Genomic DNA, 17,161 nt, shown 5'->3' with positions numbered 1-17,161 from the left:
CACACAACTGCCCCTCTCCATTTTCTCCCCCACAGATCACACTCGTACGTGTACACTTCTATGGGGCCCATTCACATGATTTTTCGTAGAAAATCGAGACATTTTGATCCAAAGGTCAGATATAAATTGGCAATGCACGTTTATGGGTCCGTTAGGTGGTGGTGGGAGGAAAGAAAGAATTCTGGCACATCTATATGCCATGAATGTGTGATAAGTGTGGGTCCCAGAAGGAAGACCTGAATCTACATCCATAACAGGGGTCCCCTTAGCCAGCATCTGACCACTAGTGAGTGGAGCGGTGGTGGCGCATGCACCATCTCTCTCCAACCACAGAGATAGGAGTGGCCGTGAAAACCGAACTGCACTCAGCTGTCATCTGAGTGCAGTCCAACGTTTCCCATGCACTCATTGACTTGCATGGCCAAGTGCAATCTTAATATCGGATTAATCTTGGACATGTAGCTATTTTTTCCCCTCAGACTGACACTGTCGGAGGAAATTAATGCACGGTCCCATCGAATAACATAGGTGTGACAGTGATCTGACGTTTTGTTGGATTGTACTTGGACCGAAAATACGGTCGTCTGCATTAACCCCAACAGTCAGGCGCCAGCCGGAACAAGGGATCAGGGGACCCTTGCTGTGGACATAGATGCCGGCGGTCCCATCTCTGACCAGCACCTCTCAGACATTTATGGCAGATTCTACAGACGTGGAAGGCCTCGCCTTCTGCACCACCTTGGCCATTACACCAGGGGTCCAGTGTATCCCCCCATGACATCCATATGCTACAGAGAGAACAGGGGGTCAGAGTTGTCTGAATGGGACAACTTTTTCTAATCCCAGTTTTGAGATGGAATATCGCCCGTCATTGGGTTGTTTCATTTATCAGTCGGTGACGTAGTGATACGCGATCGATCCCCATAGAAAACTGAGCGTGTGCCACATGTTCGCCGCGCCCCGTGGTGCCCACCGACTAAAGCATAAAAAAAAATAAAAAGCTACAAATAGGGCAGAAACATAATAAAGCACATAATACATAGCCTAGTAACATGGAGTACATGCTAATCACACCAGGAGAGAGGGGACCATGTAACTATCCAGTGACATCTGGGAGGGCAGCACAAGACAGTGAGGAGTTCTGAGCCGTGTAGTTCTCCACGTCCCCTTCACCATGTCAGAGCTGGAATTAGGAGACGCCAGAGCCATTACCACACACAGTGCAGGCGCTTGTGTCCTTGATGAGGGAAGAGCGGCTCATTACACGGCACTTACAGGAGCTGAGGGAGGAGGAAGCCACGGCTCCAGGAGACCTGGCCCTCATCTTACCTCTGAAGGTGATGGTCACTATGGGGTCCGGCTTCCCAAGCTTGGTTTTAGGGATGTTGGAAGCGGAGTCCACAAAGACCTTCAGCATGGCTGCAGCAGAGCTGGGACTGGAGGAAAGTAAGTTCAGCTGCAGAGGACTCCCAGCTGGGACTGCTCATCTACAGGCAGCAGAGGGAAGCGGCTGCACTAAACGGAAGGTTGCTTTAAGAAAAAAAAAAAGTTGGGTGGATCTCACCAGCAATTGCACAGAGGAGGCTGCAGAAATACCTGTAAACTGATCCCTGTGCAGCTGAGTGCTGGGGTAGGGTGCAGGTCCCAGCCTGTCACCCTGCACTGGGGAGGACATGGCTCATTACACTATTTCCCCAGGTTTGCCTCGCTGGCGGACGGTGGTATATACAGTATATACTGTATGTAGGGGTAATAACTAGTGATGAGCGAGTATACTCATTGCTCGGGTGACCTCCGAGTATTTTGGGGTGCATGGAAATGTAGGCTATGTGCACACGCTGCGGATCCACCAGCAGATTTTTCCATGCAGATCCGCAGGTAAATTGACCTGCGGATTGGCCAGCGGTTTTCCCCTGCAGTTTGACACCTGGACAATGGAATAGGTGGCAAACCGCAGAGGAATCCGCAGAAAGAATCGACATGTCAATTCTTTCTGCGGATTTAACCCTCCGTCAGGAACAATGGATCTGACAGGCACAGCTCTTCTACTTTCATTTCTCCCTTCTCACCAGATTTTCAGGAAACCCCCTCCCTCTAGATAGTCTCCTGGCTCTAGCTGCTGTGTGAAACCTGATACCACAGTTGGTCTGCAGAGCTTCAGGAAGGAAGATATAGCTGTGCTGGCTTCTCAGGCTCATTGGTCCCGAACACATCACACCTATTAGGCTAAGTGAACACGTACCGGAACTCTCGCGGAAATTACCGCGAGAATTCCGGAATTCCAGTCCGCGGGAAAATCGCATTTTAAATTCCCGCGATTTTCCCGCGGAAAATCTAGCATTTTGCAAGCGTATTTAGCTTGCAAAATGCTAGCGTTCTCCAAGAGATCTGTAGCATCACTTGGAGAACTGATAGGCGATCCCGCGAGAACGGACGCCATCGCGGGCATTTTCGCAAAGGACTACTGGGAACGAGAGCGTGAAGAGAAGCAGGAAGACTGCGCGGGACGTCGGAGGGTGAGAATAACAATATTTTTTATTTTTAAATTCAATTTTTTACAGGGATATGGTACCCAAAGCCCGGAGCACAGTCTCCTCTCCTCCGGACCGTGGGTATCATCCGCAAATGTTCTGCTTACTTTCCGCATGGTGTGCACAGCCACATGCGGGAGGTAAGCGGAACAATGCATTCCTATGGGTGCAGGATCGCTGCGATTCCGCAAATTAATGAGCATGCTGCGGTTTTTACCGCGAAGCGATTCCGGCGCGGTAAAAACCGCAGCATTAGCACAGCATTGCGGAATCCCATAGGAATGCATGGGATGCTTATTTTTCGCGGCAAAATCGCGCGGTTAAAACCGCCACGGAAACGCGAAAAAAAGCCACGTGTGAACTCAGCCTAAAGGATGGTATGTAATGTTTTTAGTCATTACTATTGTTTATTTAGCTTGTTTTATGATAGAGAAAGGTTTGTGGATATTTCATATAAATAAGGCAGATTTTCTTACAAATGAAAGTGTACTTCTCAGGAGTTTTGAAATTTGTGTATATCAAAGTTATTACTTTTATGTTGAGTAAATGGGTTTGTTTTGCACCTGATAATGTGTAGTCTCTTTTATTACATCCCTATGAAGGTCTCTGATCACTTTTAGATCACTGAAATTGAGAAAATTAGATATTCTAGGCATTTTTCTAGCCTGCGCTTGACAGGCACATTGTTCCTGACGGAGGGTTAAAACCGCAGCTTTTCCGCAGTGAAAAAAACGCAGCATGTGCACTGCAGATTGTAAATCCCATAGACTTAAATGGTACTGCACACTGTCTGCAGAACTGCTGCGGATCCGCAGAGGCCAAATCCGCAGCGGATCCGCAGCAAAATCCGCAGCGTGTGCACATAGCCTTAGTTTCTGTCGACCCATAGCTGCATGATTTGCGGCTGCTGGAGTCTCTCACATGAAAAGCTGGCACTGCTGCCGGCACTCGGACCGGAGCGCGCAGCTCCATGCATTTCTATGCAGATGTGGGCTAGCTTCTATGTATGTTTTTTTTTTTTTTGGCAAAGTCTAATCTGGCCCTTTTATATTTGAGGCTGATCGATGGTTTGCAGCTTGTTGTGAACCCTCTGTATTTGCTCTCATGACATCTTCTGTTTATGGTAGACTTAGTTTCTGAAACATCTATTTCCTGGAGAGTGTTCTTCACTTCGGTGGATGTTGTGAAGGGGTTTCTCCTTCATTACCATGTTGTCTACCTTGGATGTCTAGACCTTTTTGAGTTCGGTACTAGCTAATGGATAAAAATTAACTTTTAATCAATAACGTTAAAAAAAAAAAAACAGACAACAAGAAAAAACAAACACCAAGTGCAAAAAAATCCTCAACCGCATAAGAGTACAGACACAGTAAAATATACTCACAGGAATTACCTGCTATACTGGGTATAATGCCTCTTAAATAGAGTGATAATTTGCTATGATAAATGAACAAGGTGCAATATTGCCACCCTTGGCACGCTATATCAAATTATCATGAAACACGTATATTTATTACTGCAATCCTGCAAACATCGACGCAAGATCACCAAAAACTCCAAACTGGTGTTCATACTGTATTGCACATGATAAACCAGTAGAGTGAATGACAATCATTCAACATCTCATATTGGTAAGTTAAAGTGCTCCGTGCATGCACTAAACATTACCCCTTTTGGGGAGAAAGAGGCCATAAAGAGATTGAATTAAACAATACAAGCAGCAAATGACCTAGGCAACAGACATTAGTAAATAGAACAGAATCATCACATATATAGTCACAGATCCAGAACCATGCTTCCTCATCAAAACTTAATGAGCATTCCCTGTGAACATCTTGTGATACATGACATAATTAATGCCGCATTATAATGTCCTTATATGATATTGCAGCCAGCATTGTTGGATCTCACCCGGCTAGGAAGAATCCCATGCACCGTGCACATTACAGGTTGTTAGTACACAGCATCAACATTCAAAAGCAAATGCCACACCTGGAATCAGCTCCTGACCTTTTACCTGCTTAATTGATAATGGATTAATAAGGAAATTAAAGAGCCCATTCAATAGCTTTTGAGATAATCGTCCCTTGAAAAAGAGGCATCTACATTAGTCATTCCTAAACCCAATTAGGATGTGAATAACCTCAAATTAAATCTGAGATTCTGCACTGTAAGCCCATATTCATTGTATAACTGTATCTTGGACATGTTTTCATAAACAGCTAAAATGACAAAACTTGTGTAACTGTCCAAATATTTCTGGATGTAACTATTACGGTCATAGTACCTGGACAACCTGTGATTCTACTGAACTGAAATCAGGTCACCTTATTCCTGTAAAAGGAAGAGGAGGACCAGTCAGATTTTTGTGTTTCTACCCCTCACGTTAACTAATGTTCAGAGCAATTTTCTATCTTTTAAAGTGTTGTTCTCAATTTGTATCTACAGTTTCTTCTCCTGCTTGACTGATAGATCTTGTAAGCAGCAGAACTATAGTATCAGTAGAACAATAAAGCCCAGCACAAATTCTGCTGTAACACATTCAGCTATCAGTGATCTGTTCCGAGTCTATATTTCTTTCACTGTATTTACATATAGAGATGACAGAGCATATGAACAAGCACAGGGCTCAGGACAGTGAGAGCTGAAAGCTGAGATTTGGAGAACTGCTGTGGGAGAAGCCAATGATGGGAGATTGTGATTTAGCAAAATTTATAACAGCAGCTTGTCAGGAGCTGAGAGGGAGGGGGAGAAAGATGAGTAGCTAACTGCTGTATATGAGCTGGAGAGAGCTGACTGTGATGTTAGCATTTAACTTCTCTCCTAGAATATAGCTGCTGTGCACACTCAGCTAGAGCTTGGGCAGGTAATAGTGGCCAAGCTCCATAAAAACAGCTGTACACTATGAAGGATAAAATATATTATTGCAGGAGAATGTCAGCAGATAGAAAAAGCAAGTCAATTGCAAACGTGCTTATTTTCAAGCTGTCTTACTAACCAAAGCAATATAATAACTTCTGAGTATTCCTTTGTCTGATCAGTTTCTCTTCCGGGGTGGGGCAGAAGGTTTTGGGCTTCTTCATTGCACATTCACAAGGATAAGGGCTGTATGAGATGGCTTCATATTTTAAGCTGAAAATTTCAAAGAAATAAAAAGGAAAAAAAGCGTCAGGCTCGCTAATTGTACACTCAGTGTGGCTTATTGTATTCTCTGTTAGGTGCCGGGATTCTCCCGCACCGGGCATCCTCAGGTGCACGTGCTAAAGCACACCGTGTGTCAGAGCTGGGTCAACCACCAGCTTAGTCTTCCCTGAGGGGTTAAGTTATAGGGACCCCAGTTAGTATTTTTCTATCCGCCTGTGCAGTGTAACAGGGTATAGTCCTTTTGCTTGGCCTCATATTACCGCTCTGTAGTGTAACAGAGCTTGGTACTTTGCACTCTGTGCACACTGAGTGACATTTTACTCTGTGTGCTTTATGTGTTTTCTCGCAGCCTTTCTCCACCATTGTGCTAGCTGCGGATCCTCCATCATCGCACGGTGGACCCTAGGTTGTGAACGCACCTTATTATAAATTTATTTGGTGCGTTCCGCCAATCCTAACAGTATACTAGCGCCAGGGTCTGGCTAGCAATGGCGGACGATCAGCGTCTTCAGTGGTACATCCAGCAGCTTGAGAACAGGTTGGCCACTCTCAAGCGGGCATCTACAGCTGTGGATCTTGCTGCATTGGTAACTCAAGCAGCCGCCGAAGCCGCTACTGAGGTTACTGCTGCGGTTCCTGTTTCCTCTGTGCCACGTTTTTCGCTGCCCAAAATATTTTCCGGTTACAGCAAGGCTTGTAGAGGGTTTGTGAATTAGTGCTCAATTCACATGGAGTTGCTGACTTCACGATCTACAACTGAGCGTACCAAGGTAGGATTCATTTCCCTTTTGTCAGGCAGGGCGTTGGAGTGGGCTACACCATTATGGGAACAAGATGATCACCTGATCCTTAGCACCACTTGTTTTTTTTGGAGGCCCTGAAAGTTTTGGTTTTTTTTGGGGGGGGGGCCACAAGTAACTCATGATACCTCACTCCAACTTCTGGCTTTAGCTCATTGTTCGTTCTTGGTTAGCCAGTTTGCCATTCAGTTTCCGTACTCTGGCTGCCGAGTTGGAGTGGCATGAGAAGCTCCTAATAACGATATTCTAGAGGGGATTATCAGATCATGTTAGGGATGCTTTGGCCACTAGGGAGATTCCAACTACCCTGGAGGAATTAATATCAGTGGCCACTCTCATCGATCTGCGGCATGTTGAGAGTGGTTTGGAGCGAGCCCATACTAAACGCCGGGTTCAGTTGGCTCCGAATATCGCCAGTCCTGTGTCCTCCAACTTAGGTTGACGCCACTGTAGAGCCCATGGATGTCTCTCAAGCGGAGCCAATCTCCCGCTCTGTACGTCAGAAGCCGACTTGTTTTGCTTGCAGCAGGCAAGTCGGCCACCTTGCCTATAAATGTACCAAGCGTCAGAAAGAGTCACAGCCTCAAGTGGCCTTGGGGAGAGGTTCACTAGTTCCTGTTGAGGTGTCACCCAAGGTGACTTTTGGGGTTTCTCTGACGTTTGGGTCGGCTAGTCTCACAGCGCAGGCAATTTCATATCCGCTACCTTCGCCCAACGGCACGATATCCCATTAGCTATGCTACCTAAGCCAATGTCTTTTCGGGGAGCTAACGGGTCCGTTTTGCCAAACCCAATTTTCCATCGGACTGTACCCCTTACCCTCACCGTGTCTCTGAAGCATCAGGAGATAATCTACTTTCTAGTTATCTCTGAGGGTATGGATGAGGTACTTCTGGGATAAGACAAAATTTCATCACACCATAATAGACATCTTTACTTGCGGAGCACGTAAAAATTGTGTCAGAAAGTGGAACAATCAAATCATAAAAATCCAGCTCAACGAAGTAGTGAAAACTTGTCCTTTTTTCACTAACAAAAGTGTTCAGTGCAGGATAAAAAACATCAGAGTAAGCAGTTAAATAAAAATGTGATGTTGACGCGTTTCTGGTGAACAAGCACCCTGGGATTACCCTGGCTGCGTCTTCACTCCCCCAGATTGATTGGGCAACAGGGAGCATACAAAAATGGGGTAGCTTCTGTGAGAGCCTGTGTCTAAAAGCCCCTGTACCCCTGGGCAAGTTCTTAGTACCATAGAGAACTTCAGCTGACCTGCAAAAACACTTCCATGCCTCCCAGCGTACGGCGGCTTTAATAATAATAATAATAATAATCTTTATTTTTATATAGCGCTAACATATTCCGCAGCGCTTTACAGTTTGCATATATTTTCATCACTGTCCCTGATGGGGCTCACAATCTAAATTCCCTATCAGTATGTCTTTGGAGTGTGGGAGGAAACCGGAGTGCCCAGAGGAAACCCACGCAAACAAGGGGAGAACATACAAACTCCTTGCAGATGTTGTCCTTGGTGGGATTCGAACCCAGGACTCTGCAAGGCTGCAGAGGCTCTGCAAGGCTGCAGCGCTAACCACTGAGCCATCGTGCTGCCCGGCGGCTTCTGAGCATGCAAACGTCACTGGGGAGGGGGTGTAATGTTAGGCGCCAGGATTCTCCCGCTGCAGTGGATGGATCTCAAGCCTTGTCTGGTGCTGTGGTCTCCCATTCAGGCTCAGCCACTGGGATGACGGCTCAGCACAGACTCCAGACCCAGCGCCTTGCCCAGGCTCTTGCTGCAGGTGTAGTTACTGCAGGCCCTCCAGCTAAGCCTATGGTGACTACTAGTATACACATGCAGCGCTGTGCTCTAGAGCCCAAGTCCAGATTTTATCCTACTGAGCATGTCCATGATATTGTGCCTTCCCATTGGTGCTTGGACGTCAGGTGCTCTGGTGATGTGGCAGCTTCAGATTGGTCCACAGGCAAGGTCCTGTCTGTCTGGACCTGAGCTTAAGTGTTATGAATGGGTCACCGAGGAGGAGAGCGCAATAGGCTATGCCACCAGAACACCAGAGAGGTTGGTCGCTCAGTGGATTGCAGACCCCTGATCTTAACAACACAACTAGCAGTAGCCGTGGAGCGTTCCTATGTTGCCCTAGACGCTTCGTCACAGCCGGAGGACTAACTAAGCCTAAAGACAGAAAGGTGAAATCTAACTGCCCCGGAGCAGATCCCCAAAGGAATAGACAGTCCCCAAACATATATTGTCGGTGAGACAAGATGAAGCACAAACACAGACAGAAAATAGACTGAGCAAATGATGGGGCCCACACTGACTAGATAGGCCAGGACAGAAAAGGCACTGTCTGCAATCACGCAAAAACCCTAACAATTCCAACACGACTGATGTACAAAAATACTGAGATTTGCACAAACCTCGCCCCCACTATATCAGGTGTGAACTGGCAGCTAGCAACAAGCTAATACAGCATGGGACTGAGCAAACAAACACAAGATACAAAAATACAGGGCAGGAGCCAGCAGCCCCTAGGGGAGCAAGCTGACCCCTGACAGCAAGGCAAAATCAGATGCAAAGGGTTTAGCAAATGACACAGCTGAAAAATGCAGGATCAGGCAGAAGACAGAAATCCTCAATAAGCAAAGGAGTATCAGCGGCAGCCACTGAGAGAAGTCTGCTCGCTTATGTAGTCCCAGTCACTACCCCCACTCCTCCAATTATCTTCTGCAGCTGTTGGGTTAACATCATGTTGACCAGCTCCACTATCACCAGTATCCACCAGAGGGAGCCTTGCCTCAAAAGTCGGATTAAGAGAGTTCACAACACTTAAGGTATAAAAGGCTTTCAATGGCGCACGCCTGTGCGCTAGTATCACGTGTGTTGATGGCTACTTTACCACCGTGTGCACGTGTGCCGGTAATAGCACTGCGAGTGTTTGTCTAGACAGGCAGTGTAGGGTGGGAACTCCCGCTTGAACTTAGCATCTGCACCGGGCGTCCTCAGGCTCACGTGCTAAAGCACACTGTGTGTCAGAGCAGGGTCAACCACCAGCTCAATCTTCCCGGGGGGTTAAGTTATAGGGACCCCAATTAGTATTTTTCTAACAGGGTATAGCCTTTTGCGTTGCTTCGTAGTACCTCTCTGTGGTGTAACATAGCTTGGTACTTTGCGCTCTGTACACACTGAGTGACATTGAACTCCGTGTGCTTTAAAGTGTTTTCTCGCAGCACCACCAGTGTGCTAGCTGCGGTTTCTCCATCACCCTGGGTTGTGAACGCACCTTATTATAATTTCTTATTTGGTGCATTCCACCAATCCTAAGATACTCAGTGTGGCTTATTGTATACTCAGTGTGGCTTATTGTATACTCAGTGGTGATAATTGTATACTCAGTGTGGCTTATTGTATACTCAGTGTGGCTTATTGTATACTCAGTGTGGCTTATTGTATACTCAGTGGTGATAATTGTATACTCAGTGTGGCTTATTGTATACTCAGTGTGGCTTATTGTATACTCAGTGTGGCTTATTGTTTTCAATGTGACTTATTGTATACTCAGTGTGGCTTATTGTATACTCAATGGGGTTTATTGTATACTCAGTGTGGCTTATTGTATACTCAGTGTGGCTTATTGTATACTCAGTGTGGCTTATTGTATACTCAGTGTGGCTTATTGTATACTCAATGGGGTTTATTGTATACTCAGTGTGGCTTATTGTATACTCAGTGTGGCTTATTGTATACTCAATGGGGTTTATTGTATACTCAGTGTGGCTTATTGTATACTCAGTGTGGCTTATTGTATACTCAATGGGGTTTATTGTATACTCAGTGTGGCTTATTGTATACTCAGTGTGGCTTATTGTTTTCAATGTGACTTATTGTATACTCAGTGTGGCTTATTGTATACTCAATGGGGTTTATTGTATACTCAGTGTGGCTTATTGTTTTCAGTGTGGCTTATTGTTTTCAGTGTGGCTTATTGTATACTCAGTGTGGCTTATTGTATACTCAGTGTGGCTTATTGTATACTCAATGGGGTTTATTGTATACTCAGTGTGGCTTATTGTTTTCAATGTGGCTTATTGTATACTCAGTGTGGCTTATTGTATACTCAGTGTGGCTTATTGTATACTCAGTGGTGATAATTGTATACTCAGTGTGGCTTATTGTATACTCAATGGGGTTTATTGTATACTCAGTGTGATTTATTGTATACTCATTGAGTTTGATGCTTCATACTGGCTTGAATGTGCTCCTAACCTTTATAGTTGGTAATTATGACTCTGTACAGTATGCATGACTGTAATCGGCTGCATTGCCTGAGGTCATATCTATCACCCAGTAATTTCAGTCAGGGTGTGTTCCTCACTGTTTCAATTCTTCCACATGTATAAGTATTGAATTGAAATCTTTATGCTGCACATGGTTACTATGTGTCTAGAATTTAAGAGTAACTAAACTTTTTTTTTAATTTATCTTCCAAGCATTCCAAAAATATGCATTTTTGTATTATACTTCGTTACCTTATTTGGCTTCCTTCTCTCCCAATCACTATGCTGTAATGCTGTTTCAATGACCAATCTGTGCTCCTTTAGAAGCTGCTGTCACGCCAAGACAGGCAGAGCGAGGATAGTGAATCCACTAGACCACAGAGTATGCTGCGGAAGCTGAACCCTAGGAACCACCCGGGCAAGGAGGTCAGATGAATTGCAAGGCTTTATTTAGACTCTTAGACAGGAGAGCCTACAAGGGAGAACCCTCTGGACCGAAACATCAAATTCCCCTGAGGGAGCTCTGGCGAGCAAACCATTATAACAGGGATTGTCCTGGAACAACCAGGGAGGCTCAAGTGCAACATCTCAAAGACCAGAGGATCAGATCCAAGAGGAACAGTAGAACTGAGAGGTGAGTGAGCGATCCAGGGAGCTGGAGAAGGTGAACCGGAAGATCCAGAGGGTACCGTCAGAGTCCGCAGGTAGATGGTAGATAGGCAGAACCCCGGCACTAGAGGAAAACACTGGATATTAGTATAAAGCAAGACAAGGCTGAACAAGCAGGTGCTGGTCTGGGACCTGAGAACAGCAACCTAGAACAAAGCACAAAGTTGCCCAGGCACCTCTCAAAGGAAGTGAGGACCTTAAGTATACACAGGCCTCTCAGTGATTGGCTGAGAGGTGATAGGAAAAGGAAGCACAAGTTCTTTAAATCATTTGATGGCCACGCACGCGTGTCCTATGCTCGCTCTACTGCCATCTGGAAGTGGTGAGGCTGATGAGACACGTCGAGAAGACGCTGCAGCGCGAGGGAACATCGTGGGATCGCGGACCGGGTAAGATTACGGGAAACAGTGGAATGCCTGCGGTCAGACGAAGCCTGATCTCCCAGTATCCAAGAAACGGATCCCGCCGACCGGGTCGTTACAGCTGCTTTCAGCTGCTGCTCAGAAAAGACCCAAAGTCTATATTCAAACAGTTTGTGTATGAGAACTTTCCCTGTCTGAGCTCTGGGGAGGGAAACAGACAGGCTCGGACGGGGAAAGTCCTGTACACAGACTGGTTGCATATAGTCAGAATCAAGGAGAACAAGTGGACTTTTGAAAGCTTAAAAATACATATTTTATTGATATACAAAATTACAAATAAACATGCATAACAATGATAAAATCACATTGACAGTACAAAGTTGGCCAGGCATCCGGTGCTGCATATCATGCAGATATCTTATGTCACAGCCCATAGGTCAGTGAATGAAAATTCAGACATAAAAGTCAATAGACAGTGACTACAAATATATCAAGAAATTGCATTAACATACCAATGGTAGAACGCTAGATGGAAGGCCAGCACAGAAAGAGAGACCATGACGCACGTTTCGAGTCCCCCATGAAAAAGTGTACTAGTGTTATGAGTGGGACATCCCACGTCCTCCTGGGAGATCTGGGGTTAGAAAATGACTACTGTATGTATTGTGAATCGCAGATCTTCAATTTAGCCTGTGTGTTTGTGTTTCATATTAAATGGATTTTGTTTCCTTTGGTGCTGAAGATGTTAACTCTTTCTATGCTGGTTAGAAACTTCCATCTCCATCTCACAGCTGTTCCTGACCTGGTCATTTCCTCTCCTTATAAAATCTGGTCAGACCTTCTCTTCCTTGCCAGTGTAAGCTTTGCTTCCTCGTTCCTTGGAAGCACTGTGATGAATTGGAGATCGTTGTTGCTACTCAAGAATGTTGCTTGCTGTTTTTGGGTGTATGCTATCCTCATTGTCCTACTCTCATTTAGTTGGTACATTTTTATCCTTTCCTATATGCCTTGTGGTAATTGCAGGTACGCAGGATGCAGTGACGAGTCGCGAGACAATTTGGTGCTTTCTATAATAACGTTTATAAGACTAGAGGGAAACTTTCCTCAGTCACGGCTTGATCACCAAAAGGGGTAACACAGGTTGCCCTCGCAGGGGCTCTAAAACAAGTAAACACAAACGGGTAGAACACGACTACTTCCGGCAATAGCCGGTCACTATAGGGCCGCGGTATGGCCGACTACGGGTCCGTAAATATACAGTCAACTTAGCTGTCTAGACGTCCCTCGCCGTTTGGGATGGTGGTCTTTTGGCATAGTAGTCGCTGGGCCCAGTTGCCGAGGCGTTGGCGAAGTCTTCGCGCGCTCCGGTGCACTGATGACACTGGAGCCCCACAGGCCCCGGCAGAGTCCTTGGATGGATGGGCCGCAGTCCCTGGACTGGGGCAAGCGGTAGCGATGTAGGGTGGCGAATCACAGACCACCTGCGCTAACGGCTGCGACGGGGAGTCCGCGGCCAGCAGAGGCTCGGCCCCTGCTGCGGACCGAAGCGGGACAGTGGTGGCCCCCGGCGGCACTATACTTGCCGCGGCCACTGGTGAGAGCAGGGCGGCTGCCGTGGCGGGGAATAGGCCGCAACCACGGGCCAGAGCGAGATGGCAGCGGTCGCGGGCGACCGCAGGTAGGCCGCAGCCGCGGGCTGAGGTGAGGCGGCAGCGGCCACGGGTCGAACTGGGGCCGCAGTGGCCGCGGGCTGGAGCGGGGCAGCAAATCTCAGATGATCGCCCTGGCGCCGTCCCTCTGGAGTCCTCAGTCGGCGTCTTCCCTGACACTGGTAGGTCGCTCTATCTTGCAGTCGCTCCCACGGTCTCCTGCTGCCTCTGTCCCGGTCTGCTGACTCATCGTCCCAGGGATTCCCCTCCTCCTTTATACTGGTCCCTCCCCCAGCCCATCTGTCTTTCACAATGGTCTGTCCTCGAACTCTGTCCCCCGGAACCCAGATGACGGCTCCCTTGGTTCCGGCCCGGACACTTGGCGGGGGCCGTTCCTCCCACAACCTCTCTACCTTTGAGTATTTGTATGTTTATTGCTTTCTGTTACCCCTTTCTTATGTGTTGATAAACTAGCATTTCTGTCCCAGGCCCCCTTGGACAGACAACACTTGTTGAACTTGTGAAACATGCGTCGGGGTCTCTCTTTCTGTGCTGGCCTTACATCTGATGTTCTACCATTGGTATGCTATTATTTGTCATTTATTTACCGTAGTTTTCCCAATAAAATAATAATTCTGCAGCATCTTTCCATAGAATTGTGCAATTCCTTTGTTAGTCCTCCAGGAAATAAATAAAATGACATCTGCACACAGTCAACCAGTAATCAATCATCTTTGACAACAACATTAGCATTTACAAGAAAAATAGGAACACCCAACTGCTAATTAATTCTTGGCTCCAGGGCTCATTCACACATCTGATTTCTCCATGTATAAGAAAATCGGACCCATTATTCTGATCAGAGTGTGGTCTGAGTGTCATCCGATTTTCTCATATGTGGAGAAAATTATAAAAAAAAATTCCCACCATCTCCATTCTGTGAAAATTTGACCATACATGAATGTCATCCGAGTGCTGTCCGAGTTTCTTCATGGACCAATGACTTGCATTTACGATTTTGAGCCAACTCTCGCGAAAAATAACTAACATGTGAACGGCGCCATAGACTATCACAGGTACGACTGCTATGCAAAAATTGGACATCTGAATGAGGCCTCATAAAGACTTTCTGCAGTGCCATTAATTGATTTGAACCATATGAGAGCCGCACTCACAAGACTGAACACAAGTGAAGCTGTAGCTTCATAGTATAATTCAATTTGTTGGGCTGCAAAAAGTCTCCATGCAGGACATATTTCATTCATTTATTTTCAGGAGGAATAGCAGAGGATTGTCAGAACACAAAGCTCTAAGTAAAGTTGTTCCTGAGCCATCTTTGGTCCCTCGCTTGAACCACTATAAGAACACAATTAAATTCAAACCCCATATCAGACTCCAAAATAAACAGAACCAGACCCCTAAATAAATTCAGACCCCAAGCCAGAGCCAAATATGAATACAACTAATTTAGACCTTAGGCCAGACCCCTAATTCACGCAGAACCCAGACCAGACCTTTCTATATTCTTCACCATGTCAGTGGCTCCTGAAGCTGAATGTGATCATGGGAGTGAAGAACAGTTTTATCAGCCATTATCTATTAGCTACGTCCAGTCAATTGTACCTGACTAAAATAAACTTGGTGCAATGATCTGAGGAGGTGGTGTACTTTTTCTTTTTAAAAAGCTCATAGGATCCTCAATCTGGGCTGTGTGACTTGGGGCTGTCTGATCATGAGAGAGCCATTCCCAACTATATCGGTGTCCACAAGATTTCTGGGTCATTGCTACTTTTAAACATGCACCTTGTGGGCATTATTACTAAAAAAAAAAACACGCTGTATTAATAAACATTAAGGGGAAACTCAGGGCTTGGTTGAAGGGGGCTCTTGGGTGCATTATTACTTTTTGGGGAACACTATTATTATTTGTTAAAGGGCACTCTTGGGGCATTATTACTTTATAAGAGGCGCTCAGGACAATATTACTTAATAGGGGGCACCAGGGGCATTCATACTTATTAAGAGGGTATTATTACTTTATAGGAAGCACTCAGGACGATTTTACTAAATAGGGGGAACCTGGGGCATTAATACTTATTAAGAGGGTATTATTACTTTATAAGAAGCACTCAGGATGATATTACTAAATAGGGGGAACCTGGGGCATTAATACTTATTAAGAGGGTATTATTACTTTATAAGAAGCGCTCAGGACGATATTACTAAATAGGGGGAACCTGGGGCATTGATACTTGTTAAAAGGGTACAGTAGGAGCATTATTACTTTATAAGAGGCGCTCAGAAAAGCATTACTTAATAGGGGCAACCTGGGGCATTGATACTAGTTAAGAGGGTACAGTAGGAGCATTATTACTTTATAAGAGGCACACAGGTCATTAATTCTTTATAGAGGGGTGCACAGAGGGCTTTTACAATATTTTTTATATAGAATCTGATTCACGATCTTCTCCCAGAGCCTCATGGTAAAAAAGTTTGGGGATTCCTGATTCAAGCAAATAGAATTGTCCAATTTATGTTCTGCATGAATGTATTTATTATGTTATCCTCTATGAAGGACGACGTGTTCACGAGTTTGGGAGCTGATTGTTCCTTTCTGACTGTATACGATTGTTGATACCTAGTTTACACACACACACACACACACACACACACACAAAAATCCATTACCCATAAAAAATATTTGATTTATTTTTCTTGTACTCAAGTACCAGTCATTTATAAGATATTTCCACACACTCCTTTTTAAGGGCATATCCATATATTACTCTCAGAAAATTCTTTTCATTCCTGCTTTGATCTTACGTATACTACTTAATGAAGTGGCAAATACAAGGAATTTCACCCTCGGTCTCCCCACACTTTACTTCTCAGTCGTAAAGAAAAACAAACCATTAGAGTTGCAGTAATTTAGTAAAGTTGTGGGACAGGATACAGAATGGGGTGGAATAAGGAGACAATGTTCATTTTCGAAGGTCAACACAAAACTTTACTGAACATCAATATATATATTTCTCATTCTCCACGGGTGGGGACAAATATTTGAATATTGCGGTAAATAACATTACAATAGGGGCTTGTGGCCAGAACAGGTTAAAGCACAGTTCACATTCCTTTCCTTCAAGAACTCCAGATATTGCTGCAATATTCTTCAAAATGGGTACAAGGGGTCATGACATAGTCTCTGGTGTCACCTTTGTTACGCAGTTTTGTGGCAAGACCCTACAGAATTAAGTACTGAAGTCTGGAGAATTCTGGGCTTCCAGGGGCAGACACACAGGGTGGCCCATATGTAGCTGTTGACCCAAAAATGCTAACATTGGACATGCCACAGTCAACATTTGTCTGAGTTGGCAGAAAGCTCCCAAAGACCTCCGGCTCCACTATTTTGATGTGCACTCTCTTACTCTTTTAATTTATGTAATCAGAGAGGAAAGCTCCTTTCCACCACAACTGTAGTTGCTATCATACTTAGACCAAATTCGGACATCAGTTTTTCCCAGGACCGCTGATTAGGTCACTTCAATCTAGTTGCTTGGCCTAATCGTTATGGTTCACATCCAGGAAATTTGTCTATCATACTACTTCTACTGCATTTCAGTTGGATGTAACTTCAGCCTCACAGAGGTGGTGCTTCACCTGACTTTTCTAGCCACCATCACCTCATGATTTTAGTCCCTACAGCCGTAAGAATAGAC

At 45.3% G+C, this 17,161-nt stretch overlaps 1 protein-coding gene across 6 annotated transcripts in view; it reads right to left on the bottom strand.

Moving 5' to 3' along the window:
- The window catches only part of MYOF (myoferlin), a 195,795-nt gene extending 194,291 nt beyond the window's left edge, over positions 1-1,504 (bottom strand). For all 6 annotated transcript variants that reach the window (XM_073555843.1, XM_073555844.1, XM_073555846.1 and 3 more), the window contains exon 1: positions 1,330-1,504. In XM_073555843.1, coding sequence (XP_073411944.1) covers positions 1,330-1,417 — 88 coding nt within the window. In that variant the 5' untranslated portion in view covers positions 1,418-1,504. The remainder of the gene's footprint in view (positions 1-1,329) is intronic.
- Positions 1,505-17,161: the final 15,657 nt, after the last annotated feature.

This window comes from Dendrobates tinctorius, unplaced genomic scaffold (genome assembly GCF_039654945.1).
Source record: "Dendrobates tinctorius isolate UK_male_01 unplaced genomic scaffold, ASM3965494v1 ptg000230l, whole genome shotgun sequence".
Taxonomy (NCBI): domain Eukaryota; kingdom Metazoa; phylum Chordata; class Amphibia; order Anura; family Dendrobatidae; genus Dendrobates; species Dendrobates tinctorius.
The sequence above is the reverse complement of the archived record's forward strand: the minus strand, read 5'-3'. Positions and strand labels throughout refer to the sequence as shown.